The 25,075-nt window shown below is 55.5% G+C and overlaps 11 protein-coding genes across 11 annotated transcripts; 6 read left to right on the forward strand and 5 right to left on the reverse strand.

The window, feature by feature from the left end:
• Nucleotides 1-5: 5 nt before the first annotated feature.
• On the reverse strand, nt 6-2,360 carry C7974DRAFT_356505 (LETM1-like protein-domain-containing protein). The gene is made up of 3 exons (XM_046139596.1): nt 1,505-2,360; nt 1,177-1,455; nt 6-1,122 (listed from the first exon to the last, which is right to left on the reverse strand). The coding sequence occupies exons 1-3, from the start codon at nt 2,072-2,074 to the stop codon at nt 292-294; spliced, it is 1,680 nt and encodes a 559-aa protein (XP_045999483.1). The 5' UTR covers nt 2,075-2,360; the 3' UTR covers nt 6-291.
• Nucleotides 2,361-2,473: 113 nt separating this feature from the next.
• Nucleotides 2,474-3,906, forward strand: C7974DRAFT_391182 (adenylate kinase-like protein). Its single transcript, XM_046141556.1, has 2 exons — nt 2,474-3,006; nt 3,052-3,906. The coding sequence occupies exons 1-2, from the start codon at nt 2,841-2,843 to the stop codon at nt 3,708-3,710; spliced, it is 825 nt and encodes a 274-aa protein (XP_045999484.1). The 5' UTR covers nt 2,474-2,840; the 3' UTR covers nt 3,711-3,906.
• On the forward strand, nt 3,907-5,807 carry C7974DRAFT_391183 (lipid binding protein). Its single transcript, XM_046141557.1, has 2 exons — nt 3,907-4,343; nt 4,411-5,807. The coding sequence occupies exons 1-2, from the start codon at nt 3,963-3,965 to the stop codon at nt 5,551-5,553; spliced, it is 1,524 nt and encodes a 507-aa protein (XP_045999485.1). The 5' UTR covers nt 3,907-3,962; the 3' UTR covers nt 5,554-5,807.
• Nucleotides 5,808-5,812: 5 nt separating this feature from the next.
• C7974DRAFT_391186 (uncharacterized protein) lies at nt 5,813-7,904 on the reverse strand. The gene is made up of 3 exons (XM_046141558.1): nt 7,436-7,904; nt 6,510-7,030; nt 5,813-6,466 (listed from the first exon to the last, which is right to left on the reverse strand). Exons 1-3 carry the CDS (start codon nt 7,774-7,776, stop codon nt 5,847-5,849), a joined length of 1,482 nt encoding a protein of 493 aa, XP_045999486.1. The 5' UTR covers nt 7,777-7,904; the 3' UTR covers nt 5,813-5,846.
• Nucleotides 7,905-10,021, forward strand: C7974DRAFT_391188 (eukaryotic initiation factor-like protein 4A-I). Its single transcript, XM_046141559.1, has 4 exons — nt 7,905-8,181; nt 8,293-8,436; nt 8,489-9,490; nt 9,543-10,021. Exons 1-4 carry the CDS (start codon nt 8,148-8,150, stop codon nt 9,551-9,553), a joined length of 1,191 nt encoding a protein of 396 aa, XP_045999487.1. The 5' UTR covers nt 7,905-8,147; the 3' UTR covers nt 9,554-10,021.
• Nucleotides 10,022-10,146: 125 nt separating this feature from the next.
• On the forward strand, nt 10,147-11,582 carry C7974DRAFT_356517 (NUDIX hydrolase domain-like protein). Its single transcript, XM_046139597.1, has 2 exons — nt 10,147-10,296; nt 10,369-11,582. The coding sequence occupies exons 1-2, from the start codon at nt 10,228-10,230 to the stop codon at nt 11,326-11,328; spliced, it is 1,029 nt and encodes a 342-aa protein (XP_045999488.1). The 5' UTR covers nt 10,147-10,227; the 3' UTR covers nt 11,329-11,582.
• Nucleotides 11,583-12,304: 722 nt separating this feature from the next.
• C7974DRAFT_333262 (uncharacterized protein) lies at nt 12,305-14,595 on the reverse strand. Its single transcript, XM_046139129.1, has 2 exons — nt 13,847-14,595; nt 12,305-13,795 (listed from the first exon to the last, which is right to left on the reverse strand). The coding sequence occupies exons 1-2, from the start codon at nt 14,126-14,128 to the stop codon at nt 12,632-12,634; spliced, it is 1,446 nt and encodes a 481-aa protein (XP_045999489.1). The 5' UTR covers nt 14,129-14,595; the 3' UTR covers nt 12,305-12,631.
• A 137-nt stretch (nt 14,596-14,732) lies between these two features.
• Nucleotides 14,733-15,784, forward strand: C7974DRAFT_391192 (uncharacterized protein). The gene has a single exon (XM_046141560.1). The coding sequence runs from the start codon at nt 14,860-14,862 to the stop codon at nt 15,772-15,774; it is 915 nt and encodes a 304-aa protein (XP_045999490.1). The 5' UTR covers nt 14,733-14,859; the 3' UTR covers nt 15,775-15,784.
• A 1,177-nt stretch (nt 15,785-16,961) lies between these two features.
• C7974DRAFT_411707 (pectin lyase fold/virulence factor) lies at nt 16,962-18,352 on the reverse strand (the record flags this gene model as incomplete). The annotated part of the gene is made up of 5 exons (XM_046143585.1): nt 16,962-17,536; nt 17,594-17,660; nt 17,713-17,741; nt 17,793-18,067; nt 18,117-18,352. The coding sequence occupies 5 exons, from the start codon at nt 18,350-18,352 to the stop codon at nt 16,962-16,964; spliced, it is 1,182 nt and encodes a 393-aa protein (XP_045999491.1).
• A 2,279-nt stretch (nt 18,353-20,631) lies between these two features.
• C7974DRAFT_391203 (flavoprotein-like protein) lies at nt 20,632-21,886 on the forward strand. Its single transcript, XM_046141561.1, has 2 exons — nt 20,632-20,888; nt 20,942-21,886. Exons 1-2 carry the CDS (start codon nt 20,832-20,834, stop codon nt 21,497-21,499), a joined length of 615 nt encoding a protein of 204 aa, XP_045999492.1. The 5' UTR covers nt 20,632-20,831; the 3' UTR covers nt 21,500-21,886.
• A 279-nt stretch (nt 21,887-22,165) lies between these two features.
• On the reverse strand, nt 22,166-24,176 carry C7974DRAFT_157772 (WD40-repeat-containing domain protein). Its single transcript, XM_046135898.1, has 2 exons — nt 23,398-24,176; nt 22,166-23,347 (listed from the first exon to the last, which is right to left on the reverse strand). Exons 1-2 carry the CDS (start codon nt 24,142-24,144, stop codon nt 22,193-22,195), a joined length of 1,902 nt encoding a protein of 633 aa, XP_045999493.1. The 5' UTR covers nt 24,145-24,176; the 3' UTR covers nt 22,166-22,192.
• Nucleotides 24,177-25,075: the final 899 nt, after the last annotated feature.

Below are 25,075 nucleotides of genomic sequence, written 5' to 3' on the forward strand. Positions count from 1 at the left end.
GGTGAGGGGAGGGTGGGGGAGGGAGATGTGTGGATGCGGGATCGAGAGGGGATGATGAGCTTGGATGTTGGGGAGCTGGTGATTGATGGAGTTGTGCATTGATTGACGTAGCGATATGATACCCTCAGCGAAATGCTATTCTGTTCCAGTTTCATGGTTGTTGTTATATATGTACAGTCTATATGTCCGCCCAAGGCGGGGTAATGGGTATTTTGTTGGTCCAAGTCTAAGATACATTTTGAATGGAGTTTATTCTATTCACACATGGTAGAATTGGAAATCGTGTCAACTCTACTCCTTCTTCGGGGTCTGAGCAGCCTGCTCCTCCTTACCTTCTGGCATCTCGTCCTTCCTGGCGCGCTCGTCCTGCTCTGCACGCTCAGCACTGCCCTGAGAAGCATTGGAATCACCGCTACTGGCCTCGGCCTCGTTGCTCTCCTCTGCTGCAGCCTTAGCCTCAACCTTCTTAGGCTTATCGTCCTCGTCAATGTCCTCGTGATCCTTGGGCGAAGCAGTCGCCTTGTTCTCGTGAGACTGTGCCTGCTCGTTCTCCTCTTCAATGAGCTCTTGCTGTTCCTTGAGGACCTCCAGACGCTGCTTGTTGGTAGCTGCACCTTCGGTCGTGCTCACCTCGAGCTCGATCTCGTGGTACAGCTCTTCGGGCACACTGGAGAGAACAGACTCCAATGCATCAATCTGCGATGTAGCATCGGCCTCCTTACCCTGAATGTAGACAAAAGCGTTCGAGAGGACAAGGATGGTGGAGGGAACACCTTGCTTGAGACGAAGGTCGAGCCATGTCTGAAGATCATCTCGGAGACGGCCAGGAGAGACACCGTATGTGCGGAGACCACGGCTGGCGCAGGCAGTCTGGAGCTCGGGTACGGAAAGGGTCTCGACACCTTCATATGCGATCGCCCTGTCGTCACGCTTGATTTGCCTCATGCGAACACGGACTTGGTAACGAAGGAAGTTGTCGGTACCAAATGAGGTAATGTTCATGTAGCGGCAGATCGAGACAAGCTGTGGGCGGGACAAGTTGTCGAGGGTCAGATCGTCCTTGAAGATCTTGCAGACCTTGACAATCTCCGCGGGGGTGGGCTTCTCGCCGGTAGTGCGGACCTGTGTTCGTCAACATCGCAGTTCAAGTTAACATCTCATGTCGGGTGTACGTACCTTGCGGAAGAACTCGGCAAACTCAGCCCTCTGTGCGTTCTCAGCGGAGATGGGCAGACCAGTCTCCTTCAGCGTTGTGCGCAGGAACTCGCTGACCTCCTTTCGTGTCGATCGAAGTCGCTTAGCCTTGGCGTCTTTCGAGGACTGGCCTTCGTATGTGCTGGGAAGCATGTTGGGGAACAGCTTGAGAGCGACAGGGAGCAACAGCTCGGCAAAGGGAACGATGACGAAAGGCAGGAAGGGAATCAGCCGTCCCAGATCCTGCACAGTACGTTGCAGCTGCACTCTCGTTAGTCTTCTATAGTGGCACACTGTCTCGAGCTCATACCTGTCGCCGCTCACGTCTTGTGAGCTCGTAGCCGGCAGCCATCTTCAAGGCGAGCTTGGAGCTGATCTTGATCTCAAAACCAAGCAGCTTGGTGCCGTCCCAGTAGTGCGCTGCCTCGTGCTTGACCTTCTCCCACAGTGTCAACTTCTTCTTGATCTCCTCTTTCTTTGCAACCGCCTTCTTCTCAGCGTCGGTCTCTGCGTTTGCCTTTTCCGAGGCGAGTTCGCTCATGGTGTGTGCATCCTGGGCGGCGGTCTTGGGGGTTGCGGTAGGCTCGGACTTGGGGACAATGGTGTCCTTCTCGAGAGGTGTAGCATTGTTCTGCTGGGCGGCTTGCTGCTCTTTCGAGGCGACGGGTTTGCTCGCCTGGTTGGGGTTGAAGCCAGACGGGAGGGGGTTGCCTTGTGTACTTGTCTGCGATGTGTCGGTCTGGAAGCTTCGGTACGGCAGCAGGATGGCAATGGCAGAGACGTTCTTGGGCATGGGGCGATGGTAGGGTCGGCCAGCGGTCCTCATGCCAGCCCTGAAGACAGCGGGCGCAGCCCGGGAGGCAGTTCGGGCGACGTACATGGCGGTGTCAGGGGTGTAGAGAGCGGCGTGGTGGTTCAGAAAAAGCGTAGTAGTACAGCAGAGGGAAGAAGAAAGCTATAGTACAGCAGTCGATCACAGCAGCCGGCCAGGGGCGAGGTGCTGATGCGGAATGCGAGATTATGATGAAAACGCTCTGACGAAAGAGCTAGAATAATTCAAAGGTCCCAGGAACAGATCGCTGCGGCCGTTCGCGCCCCGAAAGCTTGGCCTTCGTAGGGCTGGGCTCGGACTGCCGGCTTGGGATGGCGGGACCGCGACAGCTGGCATGGGAGAACTCGGGTGTGTTTCAGGCAGACGTCAACGCATGCAGGGCGCTGTTGGCCGTGCCGCCACGGACCGAGGCAGCACGTCAGCAGATTTGTCGCTCGACCGTCCACCCAGTTTCGCGCACGACGACACGCGGGCGCCAGCCAAGCGTCTCGGGGCCGAAACCGGTGATGCGGAGAAGTCCAAGACAGTTGGGGCAATAATCCGAGATTCTTATGTTCGCCGCGGCCAGCCGCCCCTCCAAACTCACCACGCTCGCGCTTGCATTTCCGACGACTTCACTCCTTTAGTGTCTGTGTTCTGTGTTGCGACTGCTTCCCTCCATAACACATCTCGGCCTGCTATCAAGATGATCTCTTGCTAAGAGAAACCCTCCCCGTTGAAGGCCTCGGCTTCCGTTTTGTTGCACCATCCCTACATCCTCAACAGTATTACTCATCTGCATATCTCCAAAATTGACCGGTCTGAATCGCAAACAATGGCTGTCCAGAATCTTTCAAGAGCGGCGCGAATTATCCTGGTTGGCGCACCAGGAGTGGGCAAGGGCACTCAGACCGAGCGTCTGATGAAAAAGTTCCCGGAGCTCTCTTCGATCAGCTCAGGCGATCTGCTCAGGAAGAATGTCAGAGAGCAAACCCCGCTGGGTATGCGCGTTCTGCGGGTGACAATGCATCGCTAACAGAATCCAGGCATCCAGGCCGAATCCAAGATGAAGGCCGGCGCACTGGTCCCCGACAGCATGATTCTACGACTCATCATCAACGAACTTTCAACGCGCGGATGGATTAGGGACAGCACTCTGCGGCCATACGCCGTGTATTCGAGCTCAGCGACCGTAGAGGAAACGACAGTCGACTCGGTGTCCATCCCGTCTGCGATCAAGACAGCAAAGTACACATACTCGGATCATCCCGAGGCCTCGTTTATTCTCGACGGCTTTCCTCGCACGGCAAACCAGGCGGTCCAGCTGAACGACATTGTGCCCATCAATATGGTTGTCAGCATCGACACGCCGAGTGAGATCATTATTGATCGCATTTGCAATCGGTGGGTGCACGCACCCTCAGGGCGTGTATACAATACCACCTTCAATGCGCCGAAGGTGGAAGGCAAGGACGACATTACCGGCGAGCCGCTTACGCGCCGGGCCGATGACGATCCTGAGGTGTGGAAGCAGCGATTACGGAGCTTCAAGGAGAACAACGAGCCGCTCCTCGAGCACTACGACAAGGCCGGCCTTTTGTGGACTGTGAACGGCAACAGCAGTGACGAGATCACCCCCCAGCTGTTCAAAGAGTTCGGCAGGCGCTTTGGGATACCTCCTCCCGAGATTATTGGCGGCCTGTAGTCTGTTATATACCATTTTGCTTGCTTGGATGGGTGGCAGGTTTCGGCAGCATGTCGACGACATGGCACGGCCTTCTGTGTGTTTCTATGTATTACGAAGCTCCGAGGTACTTGTATGATTGGGCAGGCACGGGTCTCTTTCACTTGTATATATTGACCGCCACTGGCACGCGCGGTCACGTTCCCTGTAAACGCTCATAATGCGTTGTTTACATCAAACTATCACTTTTGCAACATCTTCTACACACCCAGCATGAAGTTCGATCCGCACGGTTTTGCGAAGCACGGGCGCGCGTTTCGGTCGACGGAGCTGTGGCGCGGGGCTGGAGATGAGCTTAGCCAAACCACAGTGTCGTCACCGCCGGCGCCAGCCTCGACTCCACCGACCCCAAGCTCGACCCTAGATCCAACGACCTTTGAGGAAATCTGGAGCGATAGCGCCTCTGAGCACTCGGACGACTGGTCAGACGTTGCAGACCATCTTCACGCCCTTCAAAACCCCCCGTCTGCCCTCGACGCCCGCGCAATGGCGGAGGATTTCAGCGAAGGGCGCCTAGAGACGCTCGTCGGCAGCCCGCAGAAGGAGCTGGCAGGCACCCAGAACGCCTATGTCTCCTACCTGGTCTCTACAAAGGTACACTACAGGCTCGCGCTCGGTGCTGCGTCTCTGTAGAAGCACCGAAATGCTCACGCGTCTGCAGTCCGACTACCAGTCCTTCCAGAAGCCCGATTTCTCCGTCCGCCGCCGCTTCACCGACTTCGTCTTCCTCTGGAAACAGCTCTCGAAAGAGTACCCGCAATGCGCCGTCCCCCCGCTGCCCGACAAGCACAAGATGGAGTATGTCCGCGGAGACCGCTTCGGTCCGGACTTCACTCAACGGCGCGCACACTCCCTGCACCGCTTCCTGAAGCGGTTATCGCTGCACCCCGTGCTGCGGAGGGCCATGCTCCTGATCACCTTCCTTGAGAGCCCGGACTGGAACCAGCACATGAAGGGGAGGTCGTCCAGAGCTGCAAGCGGGTCGGAGCCTAGCGGCGGCCTTGTCGACGCAATTGCAGAGAGCCTCGTCAACACCTTCACCAAAGTCCACAAGCCAGACAAGCGCTTCATTGAAGTCAGTGAACGAGCTGGCAAGCTCACCGAGGATCTGAACAACGTCGAGAAGGTTACTGTTCGCGTAGCTAGGCGGCAGGCCGACCTCGAGCAAGACTACGCCGACCTCGCGACGCAATGCCAGAAGCTAACGACCCTCGAACCAGCGGTCGAGAGCACCCTGACATCGTTTGCAGCCTCTGTCACCACGACATCACAGGGCTTCAAATCCATCAAAGAGCACACAGACCAAAACTACCTCACCTCCCTTCGCGACATGGACGCTTACATCCTCGCCCTCCGCAACCTCCTGCGCACACGAGAAGGCAAACAGCTCGACTTCGAGGCCCTCTCCGAATACCTTGCCAAATCCGCTGCCGACCGCGACTCGCTCGCCTCGCAGCACGGTGCTGGCTTGGGCGCCTCGGGTTTCCTGCGCAGCAAGGTCGAGGACTTCCGCGGCATTGACCACGACCAAGCGCGGCGCCAGCGTGTGCGCAAACTCGAGGTCGAGATCGAGCGCCTGACGGGCGAGGTAGAGAACAGCAAGAAGGCCACCGAGGCTTTCGATGAGCATACTGTCAAGGAGGTCGCGGACTTCGAGAGGATCAAGGCAGTCGAGTTCAAAGATACTCTCGGCGATTTGGCTGATGCGCATGTCAATTTCTTCCAGGGGACTATCGAGACGTGGGAGAAGTTCTTGGAGGACATGCGGAAGGAAGAGGATGAGCGGAAGGCTGTTGCATCGTAGGCTGGTGCTGCAGTTGTTTTTTTGGATGGCTGTGGTGGGGAAACTCGAATGGAGGATGGCTGTCCAGATGGGGTTGCGACGCTTGACGCTCCGCGAGAGGCGCCCGTCGATGTGGAATTGGAGTTTACGGGCTTGCTGGAGTCTTTCCAGAGACAGTACCAGTGAGCCGCGGGGGCAATATTGGGTGGGACTGGGCTGATCGATAGATCATTAATTTACGAATCACGTTCAACATCGACCTCGTTGAAGATGACAGACTCAATTGCTACTCACACACGTGCCACCGGGTTCATTCACGGGATATCAGCATCGCTATCGTCCCCTGCAAACCCAAAGCTAAAGGTCCCCCCACCGCCCTCTCCGTCCTCGCCGCCCTTCGTCAACTCTTCCCACCTTCCCCGTCCCTGCTTGCTCCTCTTCTCCAGCTTCTCCATCCCCTCCGCCAACACATCAGGATGCTCCTCACCCAACCTCTCTACAAACAACTCAAACGCACGATCCGCCACATCCTCCTTGAACCCACTCACCTGCTCCCTCTGATCGCGCAGAAACCCCAGCACATCCGCGACCCGAGCCCTGGGTACGAAATTCTGCGTCAGCGCCAGACTCTCGTCCAGGTTGAGCACGAGATGGAACCAGCCGCTGGGCACATGCAGCACCTCGCCCTGATAGCAGATGCCCTCTTTGGCGCCGGGCGTGGCGCGCGCCAGCTCGTGGAACGTGAGCAGGTACTCTGCGATGCTGAGCGGGGCGGTGATCTCGCTCTGGTCGTCCGACACGATGATGCCCGGCGGCGGGGCGTGGGCGCCGCCCGACGGGAACATGAGCCAGTACTTTGACCCTGTGAGCACGGCGTTCCAGGCCGAGGTGGCGTTGGGGTCTTTGTGGAAGGTCGAGCCGCTGCGGGCGGGGCCTAGGATCAGCCAGCGGCAGTCGGGGCGGTGGGGGCCGAGGACGCTGAAGAGGTCGGGGCCGAAGCATTCCGGAGTCCAGTAGGCGGCGTTGGGGTGGTGGGGGGGGTAGCGATGTGTCGATGTTTGTTTTGGGGGCGAAGGCGCGGTCGAAGAGGTAGAGGGGCGATTCGTCGGTGTTATTGTTGATGTAGGTGGTGTAGGTTGACATGGGCCAGTCTACGGCCTCGGCGGTGAATTTGGTGTCGGGGAAGTTGTCGAGGAGGTACTGGGATGTCCATTTGCCGTACACAGGCCAGGCCTTGACCGGCTCGGTGAGGATGAAGGGTTTGTCAGTCCATTTGGCGGAGTACTCTTCAGGTGTGAGGTCGGGTAGGCGAGCGATGGCGTTGGCTGCTGGGATTCTCGTGACATAGGGATTGAGAGAGGTATGTGCACATTGGAAGGGGCGATAGAGAACGTCTGAAAAGAGATTCTCGCAGCGAATGTTTGTCACCTTCTCGGCTGGTGTGTTCAGATATGTGGCCCGCCATGTCCCTCGCCATGTAAAGTTCTCGGGGGAGGATCTGGGGCCTGTCAGTGTTTGCCAAGATTACTGAAGTGTGCGCGGATTGAGATGCTGGTCTCAGAAAATGATGTATTGATGTGGCAACCTGATGAACTAATCTGGGTTGACCTCGAAAGCATGAAACTTTATGGGGAGGCCTCAACTGTCGATACTGGGACAGCTCTGTCCTCACTCCAGACTCGCACAGACAAGTCTCGAAGAGGAAAGTCATTGCTGCTCAACACTCGCCTCGCATAAACTAATGCCGGCTTCGTCTGGAGCTACCGGTATGAGTCACAGCAATACACTGTCCCCTTCGTGGATGGCCTGACTTGGAGTTTCGCATCTTGTTCAGGTATGACTGGAATACTGGCTGGGGCTGGGGCTGACAGGAAAGTAGGAGTCAAACAACTGTGCCACTCACCCTACGAATAAGGCCCTCCACAACTCATCCAGCCTAGTGAATGCGTACAGCGCCCGACACGTACTCCCAAGTCGTATGAGAGCGTCGGCATCGAATGACTCAAGAATGTGGTTCAGCAGCTCATCAGGCAGCCTTGCAAAAGATCCACATCTTGATTTGAGGTTCACCGTTGCTGTGTACGCATTCCCGGCCGGCTTGACACCCAACGGATGCGAGGGCACAGCTGTTGCCACTTCCTCGTCGTCCTGTTCGACATGCACTGGAACTGTAAGTCTTCTCTTTTTGGCGGGCTGTGATTCGACGGGCGAAAAGCCAGGATCCTGTAAAATTCCCGGCGCCATGGTTCAACGACGGCGCAACAGATGTTCTGCAAAATTGAAAAATACTATTGTGCTGTGCACAGCTGAGCCAAAGGTAAGCACAAAGCGGCGAGGAGTCACAGGCCGGACCACGGGCGTGAAAGGCGAAACCTTGGATTGTTGGAGGTCGCCCCAGAACAAAACTAAGCGCGGGCGAGCTAGCGCACTTTCGGGGGTCATAAAAAATCACTTTTGCCCCGCCGCTTGTCTCTGCCCTCACCCACCGACAACTTTTCAAACACAACATACAAAACAGCAGCGGTCACCTTACGGTCCCTCTGCTACTCCAATACAACCAGTTCTCTCCCGACTACAGGCAGTGCCAGTAGTCTTTCGCACACCAAACCGCAATCATGGCTGACAAGGGTCTTGAGGACGTGCCTGAGGGTGAGTGCCTCTGAAATATTTGCACCGCGCTGCAGCGACGACCGCGACAGCGGCAGGTGCTCAGCGCAGGGCAACAGCAACTTTTCGAGCGCAGACTGACACGCCATGCAGGCCAGATCGAGTCCAACTACGATGAGACCACCGACTCGTTCGACAACATGAACCTGAAGGCTGAGCTCCTCCGTGGTGTCTACGCCTACGGTTTCGAGCGCCCTTCTGCTATCCAGCAGCGCGCCATCATGCCCGTCATTAAGGGTAAGTTTGACCGGCACAGCTCCAGCCAAACGCCAGTGACTAACGCTCGTAGGCCACGATGTCATCGCGCAGGCTCAGTCCGGTACGGGTAAAACCGCTACCTTCTCGATCTCCACCCTCCAGAAGATCGACTCCTCCGTCAAGGCCTGCCAGGCTCTTATCCTCGCCCCTACCCGCGAGTTGGCCCAGCAGATCCAGAAGGTCGTCATCGCCATCGGTGACTTCATGGACATCTCCTGCCACGCCTGCATTGGTGGTACTTCCGTCCGTGACGACATGAAGGCCCTCCAGGACGGTCCCCAGGTCGTCGTCGGTACTCCCGGCCGTGTCCAGGACATGATCCAGCGCCGTGTTCTTAAGACCGACTCCATGAAGATGTTCGTCCTTGACGAGGCCGACGAGATGCTGTCCCGCGGTTTCACCGAGCAGATCTACGATATCTTCCAGCTTCTGCCCCAGTCCACCCAGGTCGTTCTCCTGTCCGCTACCATGCCCCAGGACGTCCTCGAGGTCACCACCAAGTTCATGCGCGACCCCATCCGTATCCTCGTCAAGAAGGACGAGCTTACCCTTGAAGGTATCAAGCAGTTCTACATTGCCGTCGAGAAGGAGGACTGGAAGCTCGATACTCTCTCCGACTTGTACGAGACCGTCACCATCACCCAAGCCGTCATCTTCTGCAACACCCGCAGGAAGGTTGACTGGCTCACCGACAAGCTCACTGCCCGTGACTTCACTGTCTCCGCCATGCACGGTGACATGGACCAGGGCCAGCGTGATGTCATCATGAAGGAGTTCCGTTCCGGATCTTCCCGTGTCCTCATCGCCACTGACCTCCTCGCCCGTGGTATCGATGTCCAGCAGGTTTCCCTGGTCATCAACTACGACCTTCCCGCCAACCGCGAGAACTACATCCACCGCATCGGTCGTGGTGGACGTTTCGGACGAAAGGGTGTTGCCATCAACTTCGTCACCGCTGACGATGTCCGCATGATGCGCGAGATTGAGCAGTTCTACAGCACACAGATCGAGGAGATGCCCATGAACGTGGCTGGTAAGTTCCGCAACCCAAACGCAGAGATGACATGCGCTAACCCACTTCACAGACCTCATCTAAACAGCTGTTCCTTGCTTTCCAATCACTGTCCTCCATCCCCACTCAGTAAATCGAGTGGTGCGACTGGCATAGACGCGGTGGTGATTAATTCGGACGCGCCTGCGAGATCAGGCGTGCTTTGTTGATTCGGCACAAAAGCGATAAGTGGGACGAGCGGTCGTCTACCCATCGCGGCATCTTGGCGTTTGTCCTTTTCATGTGCGAAATGATTTCCCCAAAAGAATGTTTCTTGCAGATGATAGAGACGTCAGTTGGCTGGGATGTTTTTCTATGCAATCTACTGTTTCTTAGCTATTTCTCATGGGCTTTTTTGTTCTCCGAGGATGTGCTACGATCGATCGAGGCATGCCCGCGCGATGGAATACGCTTCCCGTGGTCACGCTTGTCTACGATAACGATCATGAGTTTCCTTTCATATAGAGATGCAGTTCAATTGCATGATAGTCACTGAAAAGTTCCCTGTTCTGACCATATCTCTTTGCGGTGCTGACTGCTCGCTGTGACGGAACAGCTCCAGAAGATTAACATCGTGACAACTATTTTCAAAGCTCATGGTCAATATCGAGTCCTGAGATTCGAGTCTGAAACTGGTGACGTCACTGTTCGCTTATCGATTACCTCGGCGACCCCTCGTGTAGCTGCATGGAGAGCCTCAATTGCCGAGCATCTAACTCATGAGACCGACAGCATGGCTCGCGCAAAGCAGAGCCTTTGCGACAATGGCGCTCTCTCCCACCTCAGTTGTATGTCTGTTACTCAGAGCTCTGCTTAAGCAACGCCTTCATAGAAATCTCGATATGCTGACAGCCATGTAGCAAGTACTCGCCCGCTTGCGCGCATACACTCCGCCAACCACGAATTACTATAATTGTCCCTTGAGCCGTCGCGCTGCCGTTCTGATCGTTCTCTTTCCCGACCGCCATGGCGACCTCAAAGTCGTACTTACTATGCGAAGCGCTTCGCTAAGGAATTATGCGGGCCAAGCTGCTCTACCTGGTGGAAAGGCAGACTCACTGGAAGAAACACCATGGGACACTGCCAGGAGAGAGGCATATGAAGAGATTGGATTGCCCCTAGATGATTCCAAGCTAAAGGGCTTCAAAGTGGAGCACCTCTGCGAGCTACCAGCGAACCTGGCGAAGACGGAGCTCGGTGTTCGTCCTTGCGTAGCATACCTATCGCCGAGCGCCTCGGACAGCGGTACTTCGTCTGGCAGTGACAGCGAAGTCGAGGATCGCCTGATTCCTCGTCTCGACCCCAAAGAGGTTGCCGCCGTCTTCACCGCACCCTTCCGCGCCTTCCTCCGTAAAGAGTGGTCCGGGCCGGGCCCAATGCCAGTTCAGAAGAACGGCACGCCAGAGAAATGGTACCGAGGCAGCTGGACAGACTGGCACGAGAGCCGATGGCGTATGCACAATTTCTACATTCCCAAGCCCCCTCCATCCTCCCAGGAAATGCGGAGGAATGCTGCCAACTCACAGCTCCCAGCCAAATCCTCCGAGCACGGGAGTGGTCAGCCCGAAGGCGACGATCCGAGGCCGGAACCTAGCGCGTTGGATGATCTGACGACGTTCAGGGTGTTTGGCATGACAGCGAGGATTTTGGTTGATGCGGCAAGGGTTGCGTATGGGGAGGAGCCGGATTTCGAGCATAATAGCCATTTCGGAGATGAGCGCTTGATTGGGAATCTACTGAAGATGGGGAGGCTGAGTGAGGTGAGAAAGAAGGGTGAGGTGTTGACCAAGAACGTAGTGCAACAAGCTAGTAAGATATGACCGTCATGCAATGAAGAAATTGTTGTGTTGCGCAAGCAGGCTATACTGTAGATCGAAGGTCGGCAGGAGCACTTGTCTCGTGTGGAACTTGTAGTCTAGCAACCGGGAACAGTGCTTCTCTAAGCACATGTACGGCGAACCATGCGTCTAGATGCTCTCCAAAAGACAATTCTGGTGTCTTGAGAGAAAGTTTCTACATAGTTGTGGAAGGTAATCACATCCCAACGTCTTGTCAGCTTTCGGGGCGATTTAAGACTCGGTATTTTCATAGTAGGCTCCTACTATTTCCTCTGCGATCTTAGTGGAAGCCTGTTTTCCTATCGCTTCATAATCAACCCCATCTACGCACCCTATAAAGAGTACCAGCTCGCTCTCCGTACACGCATTGCTTACTTTACCAATCCGCTCGCTGTTTGACCAGTTGCTACTTTATGTGCAAGATATCTGCCCCGTACCAGCGCCCACAGTTGAGTGGCCGGTGTAACATAAGTGCAGGAACAACTGTCCGTTATATTGTAAAGGTTGACTCGGTGATACGCTTCTCAGGCATGAGAGGACAGTGTCGATGGACGCCATGTCCATCGACACTGTAGGAACCCGCACCCAACAACAGTGTCCTCGAAGACTCCGTAGTCAGTCTGTCAGCCATCCAGAGCTATGCCACCGAGCAACTACATACAGTTTGATTAGATCGGTCTGAAGTGCATGTAGAAGTGCGCTTCTCAGTTTACCTAGCTGTATGGGTGACCGAGTGCTGTCTTCAAGCTGGGCACATTGGCGACTCGTGTCTATATAGAATATCAGTAGGAGCTCTATTTTGAGGCAGGGGTGGTGTCTTCGTGGGCGATTCGTGTATCACTGAAGTTCTAGGAGTTATACTTCAATCCACTCTACATATGGTCGATGTAAGCATAAGTGGGAGATGAGTCTAAACAGTTCACTCCAGACATTTCACAGCAGGACTGCACGAACTTTGATGGGTAATAAACTTGTTGAAGACTACGTAATCTTCTACGATTTGAGATAGGTGACCTGGAGGTAGAACACCCCTCCTTGCAAGATAATGCGCAAGCAAACGCCAGAATGCTAATCGGGTGCGACGTGTTGTCGCCCCATGCAAATGCCCGCCCAAACAGATGTGTCAGTATGCAGAAACTTTTTCTTTTGATGGCTCCTTGGCCTGGTATCATCCAAGCTCGCTGCATATGCGTAAAGGGAATCATCAAAGTCGTAATGCTGAAGCGCAATAGAAGTACAGAAGAAGCGAAGTTGTTTGTCATCAATCGCTCTGCGGTTGATGTGATCAAGTCGAAATGGAGTGGAGTCTCCGGCGGACGCCAGTCAGGAACTCGTCCTCGTCAATCCGTTGGAACGGGCCCTCTTCCTCTTTCTCGTAGAGCCCAGTGCTACCAAATGGGCCCTTGCCACTGAACTCGACATGCTCAGGCCAAAGCCCGTTCGAGATAACCTGCGCTAGGGCAAAGTCGCCGTGAACGGAGCCGAATCCAGGCTCAAAAATGCAGTCTGCGAAGAAAAGCTCCACATAGAGCTCCTGGGGAATGTCGCTCTTAGCGCGGCGCTGCACCAAGGCACGTGCCTGCTGCAGCAGCTTCTGCAAAGCATCTGTGGCTTCCTGGGTAGAGCGCCCGTGCTCGTGGCCGCACAGGTGAAGCGCGCGCACCTGCATGTCGCCCCTGAATCTGGCGTCTTCGTGGGAGAACAGGTCTGCGCACACAGATGGAAGCGAGATAGACAGAGTCTCGAGCTTGGGGCAACTGCGGAATGTCTCACAAAGGTGCTCGCTGTCGCTGGGAGATCCTGGGTGGGGATGCCAGAAGCCATCCTGCGACCGCGGGCTGTGCTCGAGTACTCGTAATGTGTTGCGAGATGCCTTGACAACAGCCATGACACCATCAATGGTGATGGAGGAGATACAGGTCATGTGGAACTCCTCAAGTTGGACGGCGGTACGAGCAATCGCAAAGAGATCGTCATCGACGATCGGCATGAAGCTGGTGTCACCGAAGATCTTCAATCGCCTCAGCTGACCGAAGTTAACTGACTGGAGTGCCATGAGGTTAACCTGGTTCTCTTTCTCGGCAGCCTGCTGAGAGGTGGGGTCGATGCACTGAAGCTCCAGAGATTCAAGGGGCTTGCCGTTGCCAGTCAGGAGCGTTCTCCATGAGTTTGCGTCCAAGTGCCGGATCGTGGTCCATGGAACGGATAGGCTGGTAAGGTTGGTGCAGTTCTTGAGGGAGTCGAAGATCATGCGGTTCGTCTCGGCGGTGTAGAAACCGTGGAACCACATGCGCTTGATCTTAGAGGCAAGATCCGGGAAGTCGTTGAAATTCCTCACAGTCTGCCTAAGAGAAGCAAATGGATCGCGGTAAACAGCAGTGCCGGTTGGGCGGTCAATGAGCTCGTACAAGGGGTAGCTCGATCTTCGGTTGGACAGCTCTGCCCATCGCTAGGAAATGTCAAACAGTGTCCTGCATCATGAGAATTGCATCATGCTTACCTCTCCCCCCTTCCAGCGGCGAATGTACACATTCTTCAGAGCATAACCCAGCGCCCACTCGTGCCATTGCCAGCAAACGGTTCGCATAGCACAGATGGCATCCCACTTGAGCATCTCAGGTGGAACAGGACCTCTCACATAGCGTTGGAGAGTTGACTTCTGGAGCGGCAGGGGTGCCTGAGAAAGGCCGAATGTGAAGGTAGGACCATCTCGAATATTGGCTTCAGCAACCTCCTCGAGGATCTTGGAAAGGATTTCGAACGGAAGTTGTTGGATGTGCATTGAATGATCGACAGTACGTTGGGTGGTATTGTAAGGTGGTCGACGATACGATGTTATTGTGGATGCCTTATGTGGCGAAATACCTAGGTAGTGATGAGGTGAGTCGTAGACAAGGTGAGATGCTTTGGTTCAGGTCAGGTGGTCTGGACCTCAGGTGAAAGTGGGAGGGCTGTCTCTTATAGCAGAAACAGCCCTCGCTCACTGGGAGTGCAGAATTTTATTAGACAAAGGGCACCATGGTATGTTGTTAGTCAAGAGTCAACTTTCCCCAGCTCCTGCAGCAGCGCCAACTGCTCGGACACCGGGTACAGAGTGGAGCGAGCTAAAAAGATCATTCTGGCACAAGAATGACACGGATTGACCAATTAGCCTATGAGTCTAAGGGTAGCACGCGTGTGCTTCCGCGACGGAGAGGCGTTGGAGAGCCTGGTTGCCGCTGCCATGAATGGATTTCTGTGATGTAAGAGCTTGCCAAGCGGTCCTTTCCCCGGGCTGGGCGGAGCAAAATGAGCGACTCAGCCGTCACGTGCGATGGGTCACAAGGCCAACTCTCAATTTTGAAGGGGTAACAGATTGATGTTCTTGACACATCGAAATCCTTTGGCAGGACTGTCCGACCACCGTTCACCACCTCGTGCCTGCTCAGCACTTCGCTGCTGGCGTCGTTTGCGACCGGTCTGTGGCGTCGGACGTTTGCAAAGCACGTCGCTGGTGCTGCCGATGCATGCCGCATGCCCCTCGGTGATCCATTGAAGCCTTGCACTTCACATCCTGATGCTCAGAAAGGAATGTGCGGAGAACGTGGCTTGCTCGACCCTTCGTGCACACACCCTGTTGCACAATTTCCATATTTCCGCATCTCCTGGCGGCTGCAACTACCTGTGTCGCCATCGGTGTCTGGTCTCACACCTTCGATTTCGTCAGTTGTCGCCATCATGTCTCATGCAGCGCATCCGTTTCTGCATCTTGACGTGTTATGGAGTCCTTCCATCTTGACCAGTGGAACAACGCGCAAATGTGGCTACCAAATGCTGCTGACTACAATTTGCTATTGCAATCCTATGATGGTATCTGGCATACCTCCTTTCGAGGACACTGTGATCTCGGGAACGATGCCGGAGCGGCTGTGGTCCATGCCATCGAGCTTTCATCCCAAGTGCGGACACCACCACAGAATTTTCACGATACTTCAATCTTACCTGCAGACACGCGTCTTTGGCGTCTGCAGGAGACGAGCTAAGCTGCGGCAGCATCGCCTTCGAAACAGCTTCTTTAGTAATCTCTTACGTTTCCGAACCTTCCCCGCATGCGACCCTTATGTCTCCACATGCATCGTTGAAGGTACGGGAGCTACTTTAGCTCGGGATGCACACCGTAAAAGATTTGCTTGCAGTCCGACTGCGAGGCTGATCTCTTCGTTTGTGTTACTGGAGGGCGAGTACAGACTCGTTCTGGCGCTGATGTGCGCAGATCCTACGCCTTTTGGCTATTGCCTTTGTACATCACATCCCTTCGATGAAGTTAAACGGAACAACAGTCGGATCATTCTGAGATCAACAATGCTTTCTATAGGGTCTGGAACTAAAAGAGACGCTACCCCGCGAAAAGATCTTCGACCCCTGACGGTTGGCTTTTGCCTCCTATAAAGCGTAAGGCTCAAATTGGCCTATCGCACGCACTTGCCCAAACCATCAGGGTCAGGTCCTCGGGGGTCGCCTGGTTCGGTAGTCCAGGATGCGCTTGCTATACACACGGACTCTTCATGTTCCCCAGCTCCAAGTCACAGTCACGAGGCTGGACGTGTGACACGTATGCTCGGCGCTAGACGCCGCAACACTACTGAAGGCATCGTGACCTTCTTCTTTTCGCCCCATTATTCCAAGCATCGTGAGATTTGAGGGCTAACCGCTTGAATAGGTAGTGTCTACGTGGCAACCATATGACGCCGATATGTGCACGGTGCACGGAGCATGGCACCATGAGGCGACACCGCACGATTCACGGATGAGTACGACAAATCGTCACTTCATCAGCTCCCTAATTGATATCCACATTTCAATGTGCACAGGGACAAGAAGTTCGTCCCCTCTCTACGGAGCCCCTGAGTATGACTCAACCAACATTCCACCTGCCCTACACTGAGATATGCAGCCGTTCCAACGCCGTTTCGTTGCGCTCATGGATTCGTCAGACTCATCTTTTGGAGACCGTCAAGATGACCCCTATAAGCTCAATGGCCTGTTAGATCGTCGTGCTCGTATCCGACATTCAGGAATGTAGAATGCCCTTATCGCAGTAGCACAGCAACACGGCTTCAGGTCGTTCATGTTGCGTGTTGAGGAACTGTGCAAATTACACGACGGGCTGTTATCTTTCGTTCGGCACGAAAAGCCCTTACATGACACCTTCAAAGCGCACACTTATAGCACAAGAGCACCTTTCAGTATGCTCCCTTTACACAACAGTGCTTCGAAGATTGCCAAGGGTCGGCATAGGAACTGACTGCCGCATACAGTTCGCTGCGTTCTTCGGCCCAGAATGAACTTCACTGGCACGTCGCTAGGAGAGGGGATTCCCAAGCACGACGAAACCACGGCATGATCATACATCCAGGGGGAAAGCGTGAAGCACTGATGATAAGTCGACACCGCCGCAACAACACACTATAACTTCTTCACACTTTTCTGGCTTGTACGGTGAATTGGTGAGAAGTGCCTCCAAGAGGACCTTGTGATGCTCGATTGAATGTGTAAATTGATTAATCAAAGGCTACATATGCCGCCACGCTTGAACGGTAAATCCGTGATCAGATACGCAAATTGAATTTGCCGACTCAGATCTTGCCAACACCCGCAGTATTTGCGATATTCGAACTAGCCGTGGCAGCACTAGCAATAGACTTGCCATTGAAGTTGCTGAAGAAAGAGGTATCAGTCCCTCCCAGGGTTCCAGAGCTTCCAAAAGCATTCAACTGGCAAGCGTGGCCCAAGTAGTTGGAGCAGGCAGTGTTGGCACTCGTAGACGGGCTGCCGAAAAGCTTGCCCCCCGAGTTGGCGAGAAGCGGCGTGACCACGTTCTGGAACACGGAGCCCTCGACGACAGCCTGGCCACCGGCTGCGATGTCAAAGGCGTGGCCAGAGTTGGCGTACCAGTAGTTGTTGGCTGCGTGCAGGAGGGTGTTTCCTCCAATCTTGGGGCTGCGGCCGGAGGTGTGGTGGATGTAGTTGCCCTTCATGGTGATCAGGTCTGAGGAGCCAGTCAAGTAGATGCCCCAGTAGTGGTGGCCGTCACAGGTAGCGGACCAACTGGTCGACCCGTCGAACTCGCTGTTCGAGATGGTGACGCGGTTTGAGGCACCGTTTCCGGCGACGAACATCTGGCGGCCGATGAGAGATACTTTAACGTGGTCTATGTAGATGTAAGTGACCGTTCTTGGGGTTTAAGGGTGTACTTGTTGCAACATACCAACCCAGATGAGATCTGAACCATCCACAGTCAAGGCATCTCCACCCCAGATGTACTGAGGGTTGAGCTGTTGACATTGGTTAGCTGACTGTCGAATAACGAAGGATCATCGAGCTTACCTCAGTGATATGAATATTTTGAATGATAACTAGCAAGTTCGATTAGTGTTGCAGAGAGGCCGGACGTCAATCCTACTCACCATTCTTTGCGCCGTTGGCCATACGCAGACCCTTTCCACGAATCACGCCCTTCGATCCAACTCCAATGATGCTCTTGTTAGAGCCTACATTGATACCCGCAACACCAGCGGTATCGTAGGTAACACTGATAGATTTGACGCCAGCACCTGCATTTCCGTTGGTGCACCAGGAGGCCTTGTTGATTGCGTCTTGACCACCATTACCCGGGCATGTGTTGGACGCTGGCCGACATCCAGTCTCAGTGGTAGTGCCTTCGGTGCCTTTGAAGTTGTACCTAAAGATTCTTAGTCAGATTATCTCAGGGTATGCTGGAAAATTCTCACTCCTTGTCCAGCACGATGCATCGAGCAGTGCTATCTGTAAGCCAGGTCTTCAACTGCGCGACGCTGGATGGGATAGCACATGCAGCACTTCCACCCCCCGTGGTCCCAGATGCGAAGCCTTCTGGCTTGCCGATAACAGCATACGTAGCTCGCTCTTCAAACTGGGAACGCTCACCCAGGGCAGCAGCGTTCACGCTAGCGATGGCACCTCCAATTGTAAGAACTGAGAACTTCATATTGTCGACGATGCTTAGGATAATTCGGAGAAACAGGAGCAGCCGCTCTTTAAATACACCATTGTGGACCAGACTTGAGAGACGGAGAAAATAGAGATTAGATACTATGTCTCCCGGCATCACGCGGCAGCCTTAATAGCCAAGGCCGTATAATATGCCATTGTACAACGCTAGATAGACAGCACTTGGAGAACGTAAGGCTTGGAGTAGTGGTCCGTGAAGACAAAGAGTGCCGGGCGGCCGCGTGGTCGAATGCCGGACAAGGATTGCCAAATTGCTTGTGTGGATGTTGTTGCTTAATCTCCGTCCTATCAAGTGGACAAGCTTCGCAAATCCTTGCTTTCATTGGTGTGCGCTTGTCTGACTGAGTGCTGGTACGTGGAAGCATTCAACCCCGCGTTGTGCAGGTATACAAGGCGTCCCCAGAGTCGGCAAACTCCCCGAAAAGTGGGCCGTGTTGTATATAGGAAACACGCGAAGGAATCCTCATCAACGAAGTGGCTGTGTGGCTATACAAGATACTCACGGACCAGTATAGAGTTCACTAAGACCCATAAAGGCTTAAAGGTAGTGCCGCTGTATTGTCGTGATGTCCGTCCATACGGTGTGGGTTTGTAGTTGTTCGCCTGTTACTGTATTGGGAAATGCTGCTCCGTCCTGTTGATTGATTGCCCCGGACAGATGAATCGCGCACGAACATATTTGCACTTCAACCCTGTCCTACGTCTTCCTTAGTTTTCCTGCAGAAACAGATGTCCCCCTGGGGTACCGTAATTCAACGGCATTGTCTTAGGTTTTCATCGACTAACATACTCACCTAGAAGGAAATAGACATTCGTGCACTTCTGATAGACCTTGCGTAAGATGTGCGCAAGGGGCTTGTCACTTTCTGGGGACGTCGGGGCTGCGTGCAGCTTACGACAATCTGTGCCGCATAGGCGGATTTGTCGACCGATTGTCCATCAATCCCATGTAAGCCTTCAAGCCAATGACTCTGCGAGATTGGGCCAGAGAAACGTCATTGGACAACCGTAAGACGTTCCATATGCCCGTAGTCTACACTTGGCTGCGAATATTGACTCCTACATGGCTTCTCAAGGAGTAAGCTCCCGAAAGGTCTGCGGAGGTGTTTCATCGTGATTCTAGAGCTCGTGGATTGATCTTTAGTAGGTTGTTATCGGGAGTCGTGTGAAAGACGCTTATCTTGCGGCTGCTGAAAAGAGTACGGTCCTGATATAGTGACATGGGTTTGTGTCCCGAAGAATTCCCGCAACGAAACCTGCTTCGTCGTTTTCTGAAGGTGATACGGTCTCATTCGAAGAAGTATTTATGTGTTGCGAGGCTTTGCAGGTAAGCGGAAGAGATGGCACTGCAGCAGATTGTACAAAGAGCTCTTCACGCTTACTGAGAACCCTAACCTAGTCCATTGGCAAAGCATGCTCGAGGCCAATCTCGAGTCCCGAAGGTTTTGCGTCGCAATGCCGTCGTCATCCAGCGTTAGAAGCGCTGCCTGCTTGCATGTGAGACTGCGAGCCAGACGGTGCGGCCATGAACTGTCGTGTGCTTGAAGGCGCACCAGCAGACTAGCCGGCAAGCATGTAGGTGGGAACCTGAATCCAACAGGCCCCGCAAAGGCCTCTCCGATCAAGAACGGTGGATGTGGTTCGTAGATCGTGCACGACGACGATTGATATCGTGTGGCGCCGAAGGTTCAGACCTGGGGCACAAACGGTGCGTGTTTCAGACACGGCTTCTAAGTAATGAGTTCGGTGGCTGATTGTGAGGTCGAGGCCTCATGTGAACGTACGAACGCGTACATTTGGGTACACGTCGAAGGCCGTCTGCTCGCTTTACTTACCGAACAAGAGAAGCATAAGTATGAATGCAGTGGAAACAGCACTTACTCAGGAGATGTGCACCCCGCATTACCGAAGCCCGTAGTGCGCATGGCGTTAGTCCAGGTACTACGGCATTTGCAACTTCGCGTGCTTACACAGCACGCTGTAAGCTGCAAGCGGGTCCGGAAGTCCCTCTCCTCCGGGCACGACGATGCTTGATAACGTCGTCCAGTGATTGTAAATCGCGCTGTACATTACGACGAAAGCGGAAAGGGAACCGCACTATTATGCAGCAAGGCTGTGCCAACAGGTAGAGCCTTCCAAATGGGTTGACAACCATTACATGAGCCTTTGATAATCAACGCCCCACATCTAGACGGCGCTAACGCAGCTCAAGTTGCATCATTCGAGCGAGCTTGACCACGATTGGAAAACAGCTCTATGCATCGATGGCTTCATCGCCAGACAATCAATGGCAATGATTCGATCGAGATGCTGCTCTCGGTCTTATTGGCTCGGCGTGGAATGCTCTCGCCCGTGTAATGTTTCCGTATATAAGGACTGATGCTACCCCTCTATCGTCAACCACTACCATCAATTGACCCCGTCCTTTCTGTTTCTGATACCCCAAATCCTTCACAATGGCTCCCAAGATCGCTATCGTCTACTACTCCATGTACGGCCATGTCAAGACATTGGTACGTTGCTCTCGCCATTGACCTCTTCTCCAACCTGGCTAACCTCCCAACAGGCCGAAGCTGAACTCAAGGGCATCCGCGAGGCCGGTGGCGACGCCACCCTCTTCCAGGTTCCCGAGACCCTCTCCGACGAAGTCCTCGGAAAGATGTACGCCCCGCCCAAGCCCACCGACATCCCCACCCTGAACGACCCCGCCGAGCTCGAGGCCTTCGACGCCGTTCTCTTCGGCATCCCCACCCGTTACGGTAACTTCCCTGCCCAGTTCAAGACCTTCTGGGACAAGACCGGCAAGCAGTGGCAGCAGGGCTCCTTCTGGGGCAAGTACGCCGGTCTGTTCATCAGCACCGGCACCCTGGGCGGTGGCCAGGAGTCGACCGCCATCGCGGCCATGTCGACATTGACGCACCACGGCTTCATCTACGTGCCGCTCGGCTACAAGACCGTGTTCGCACAGCTGGCCAACCTCGAGGAGATCCACGGCGGTTCGCCCTGGGGCGCGGGCACCTTCTCCGGCGCCGACGGCAGCCGCCAGCCCACCCCGCTGGAGCTGACCATTGCCACGGAGCAGGGCAAGGCCTTCTACGCCGCCGTGGCCAAGGCGCACCCGTGACTAGATACTGCAAAGACGGGGGCGGAGCAGCAGACTCCCCCTGCCGTCGTGGCGGATAGCGCAACGCCAAACACATCTACAAACCCCACAAAAGATAAAACAGAGAGCGGGACAAACGGTGCGGCGCCGACGACGCAGAGGGTCCCTGAGCAGCCTTCTGGTCCTCAGGAGAAGAAGGATGGCGAGGGCCCCTGTGGGTTACCGGCCAAGTGCGAAATCATGTAGTCGTATCTACAAATGAACGTTAAATGAACACTATATTGCAGAGAATGTGAACAACGATATTTCTCCATGTCCACCGCACAACTCCCATCAACCCAGAGCTTTATGCACCATTCTAGTATACCTGCACAATCACCAACAAACCAGTGCAGCACAGCAAGCAACAATGTGAAAGATACGAATAATGTGATTAATAAATATCTCCAGATGCAATATACACATGAAAATGCCATATTAAAATACTCGTCAACACCAATCGCGATGCCGATGATGCTGTGGTATCTTCCAGTCCAATCCAGTCCAGTCCAGTCGAGTGCGTCAAGTCATGTACGAAGCCGGAAAACGGGCCAGCCCACCTCTATATCAACGCCGGGAGAAAAAAAAGGCAAACAAGAAAGGATCCATAATGCATCATGATTAATTCCTCCATATCCCACCAGGCGCACTTGCAAAACATCTACAAAGCCGCTGTCATACGACAAGCTGGCTGAAGTCGACACCTCTCCGCTGCCGCTCGACATCACCGCTGTAGTTCCTATCGAAGGCGGCGAGACAGTGGTCGGGCGCCCAGTCGGAGACCAGGTCGTCGCGGTCGGAGTCGAACGAGGCGCGGCGGGCTGTGCGCTCAGCCCAGCCCGTGCGTTCGAGCTCAATGATGCCGCCGAAGCGGCGCTCGCCATTGGCGATGAAAAGGGACTGCCCGTCGGGCGTGAACGTCACGCCGCCCAGCGGGCCGAAGAAATCGAAGACCTGTTTCGACTCGAACGTCTGCGCGTTGATGATGCTGACGTAGTCATCTGCCTCAGCGGCAACGAGGACGCGCGGACCTGAGCCGACTGGGGAGAAGCGGAGAGCGCGGGGGACGCTGAGCTCGCTTGTGAGGACGGCGAGCGGTTGGTTCCAGTACCGTGCGTCCCAGACGGCAATGGTGGAGTCTTGGGCTGCGGTAGCGACGTGGATGCCATCGTCAGCCCAAGCACAAGCGAAAGCGTCGTCGGTGTGGGTCTTCAGAGTCTCGAAAGGCCGCCCTGTCTCGGCGTTCGTGATTAGTGTTTCTTGGAAGTCACCGACCACGACGCGCATTCGACCGTTGGGACTGGTGGCCGAGCAGTTGACGGCAGCTGAGTACTCGAAATTGTGTATGAAAGTATTGGTTGCGCAATCCAGTATGCGCAAGTGATGGTCGTTCGAGCAGAGGACTCCTTGGGGGTGATACGTAGTCCGTGATTCGAAAAGATGCAGATGGTTGACAATCTTGGAGTTTGTATCTGAGACAAAATCGGCCGTGCGGCCGAACGTACAGGGAGTGTCTGTTGTGGATGACAGATCCGTAATAGCATACTCGCCCTCGAAGGCACCTGCTATCAACACATCATTCAGAGTGGCAATGGTTGTGATGGAGCCATCGGCAGCTGTCTTCTTGCTCAGATCGAGGACTGCTTTGGCGGGCGCGCCCTCAGCATCTGTGCACATGACTTTCTGACCGGCTGCATATAGAACATCGTTCCTGGACGTTGCCGCCAATACGTTGCGCAGTTGGAAGTGGGGGAAGTACACGCGATGAGACGTGGTGTTCCTCCGAAACGAGAAGAAGTTGTCTGTGTTGGGGACTGGGGGAGTCCACTGCTGGCCCTTGTTAGCTCAACAATATCTTCAGCGGTGTCAGATGTGCCTACTGTGCGCGTCTCCCTCAGACTGGGCGACAGCCGTTCCTGCTCACACTCCCTCCGTTTGGCTCGTACAGAGCTTCTTGTGGTGTTGCGCACGCTCCAGTCGATGCCCTGGAAGTCGTACTTGTCGCCCTGCAGATCGTCGCGCGTGATGGTGTCTGGCACCTGGACAAGATCGAGGCCCGGGACAGTCGTCTTCTCCGGAGTAAGGTAGTGGAAGAAGGAGGTGATGGGCACGAATTGGCTCTTGTCCTTGATGCTCAGGTAGGCCTCGGGCCAGGCGGGCAGGGGCTCCAGCGAGGGCTCGGAGCTCGACAGGTGGGCGAGGTACGAGGGCGGCGGCGGCAGGTGCACGTTGTTGATGTGGAAGGAGGTCATGTCGCTGGCCGGCGGCGGCACGGCGTCGTACTGCAACTGGGCCATGATGGCGTGCATGTGGATGGCGCCGGGGCTCAGGGTGCTCGCCAGCAGCGGCGCGGGCGGCGGTGCGGAGAAGTCTGCTAACGATATGCCCCCGCCGTCGTCGTCGTCGCTGACGGCATCGTCCCCGTGGCTGGTGGGCGGGCGGCTGTCGGACAGCGTGGCGAGTGTCGCGGCGGCGGCGAGCACGCTGAACGAGGCCGGGGCGCCGGGGCCGGTGCCTGCGTCTGGTGCTGGTGGTGCGTCGGCCGCGTAGCTCAGCGTGACGTTGTTCGGGGCGGCGAGGTGCAGGCCGTCGTCGGGGTGCGGCAGCGCGGCGGGCGGGCTGGCCATGGCAGCCCGCGGTCGGCCAGCTTGTCGCAGAGCCACTGGGCAGCCGTGGGCAGCGGGCAGCGATGGGCGCGCGGTCTGCGGCGGCGGGCGGCGGCGTGCGTGTCTGCGTCGGCGGTGCGTTTGCGTGCGGAGGTGCGAGCTGCTGCAGTCAGTCGGGCGGGCGGCGCGGCGGCTCTCTCTATGGGCGGGCGCAGCGTGGGGTGGGCTGCTGCTACTGGACGACTTGCATTCACCGACGACACATGTGGACGCAGGCGCTATGTAGGGAGCGCCGAACGACGCTGGCCGCGCTGACTACTCGCTGGGCCGCCTGCACGGGAGCTGCAGCGCTGCAGGCGAGCCAGGTGCCGCATCGAGCGCGGTGGGGTGTCGCCGTCGGGTGCACTGGTTGCGCTGCACTGCGCTATTGGAGCTGCGCTGCTGCAGGCAGTCGGCGCGGTGCAGGCGATCAGACCATGCAATGCACGCACGCGAAGGGGCGGCTCACCCACCGCGCTGCTGGGGATGCTACGCCAAACCCTGTGGTCCGCGGCATGGCATTGCGGCGAGAGTGCGCTGATCTAGGCCAGGCACGCCGCCGCAGACCGCCCGCTCTCCACGATGCCACAGAGCTGGACGAGCTGGACAAGCTGTGCGGCCGCCCACGCAACCTCGGTCGCAGATCTCGACATGCGCACGCCGCAGATCTGTGCTCGCCGCGCTCGTTGCCGTGCAAGAGCCCGCTGCAGCCTGTCGCTCACTGTCAGGGCGACGCGGCCGGCACGGCGTGCTGCCTGGCTGCAGTTGCACAACGGTTTTAATCAACGAGCAAAGGCGGGGATGGGGTGTGCTACAGCTCACATGGCCTGCCAGCACGACAACGTTCGACCCTCTGCGCGCACCGCGAGCTGGCGACGTTGCACAGCTCATGCGTGGAGCGAATCACCCCTCG

The sequence above is a fragment of the Boeremia exigua genome, assembly GCF_020726555.1.
Source record: "Boeremia exigua strain MPI-SDFR-AT-0100 chromosome Unknown C7974scaffold_4, whole genome shotgun sequence".
Taxonomy (NCBI): domain Eukaryota; kingdom Fungi; phylum Ascomycota; class Dothideomycetes; order Pleosporales; family Didymellaceae; genus Boeremia; species Boeremia exigua.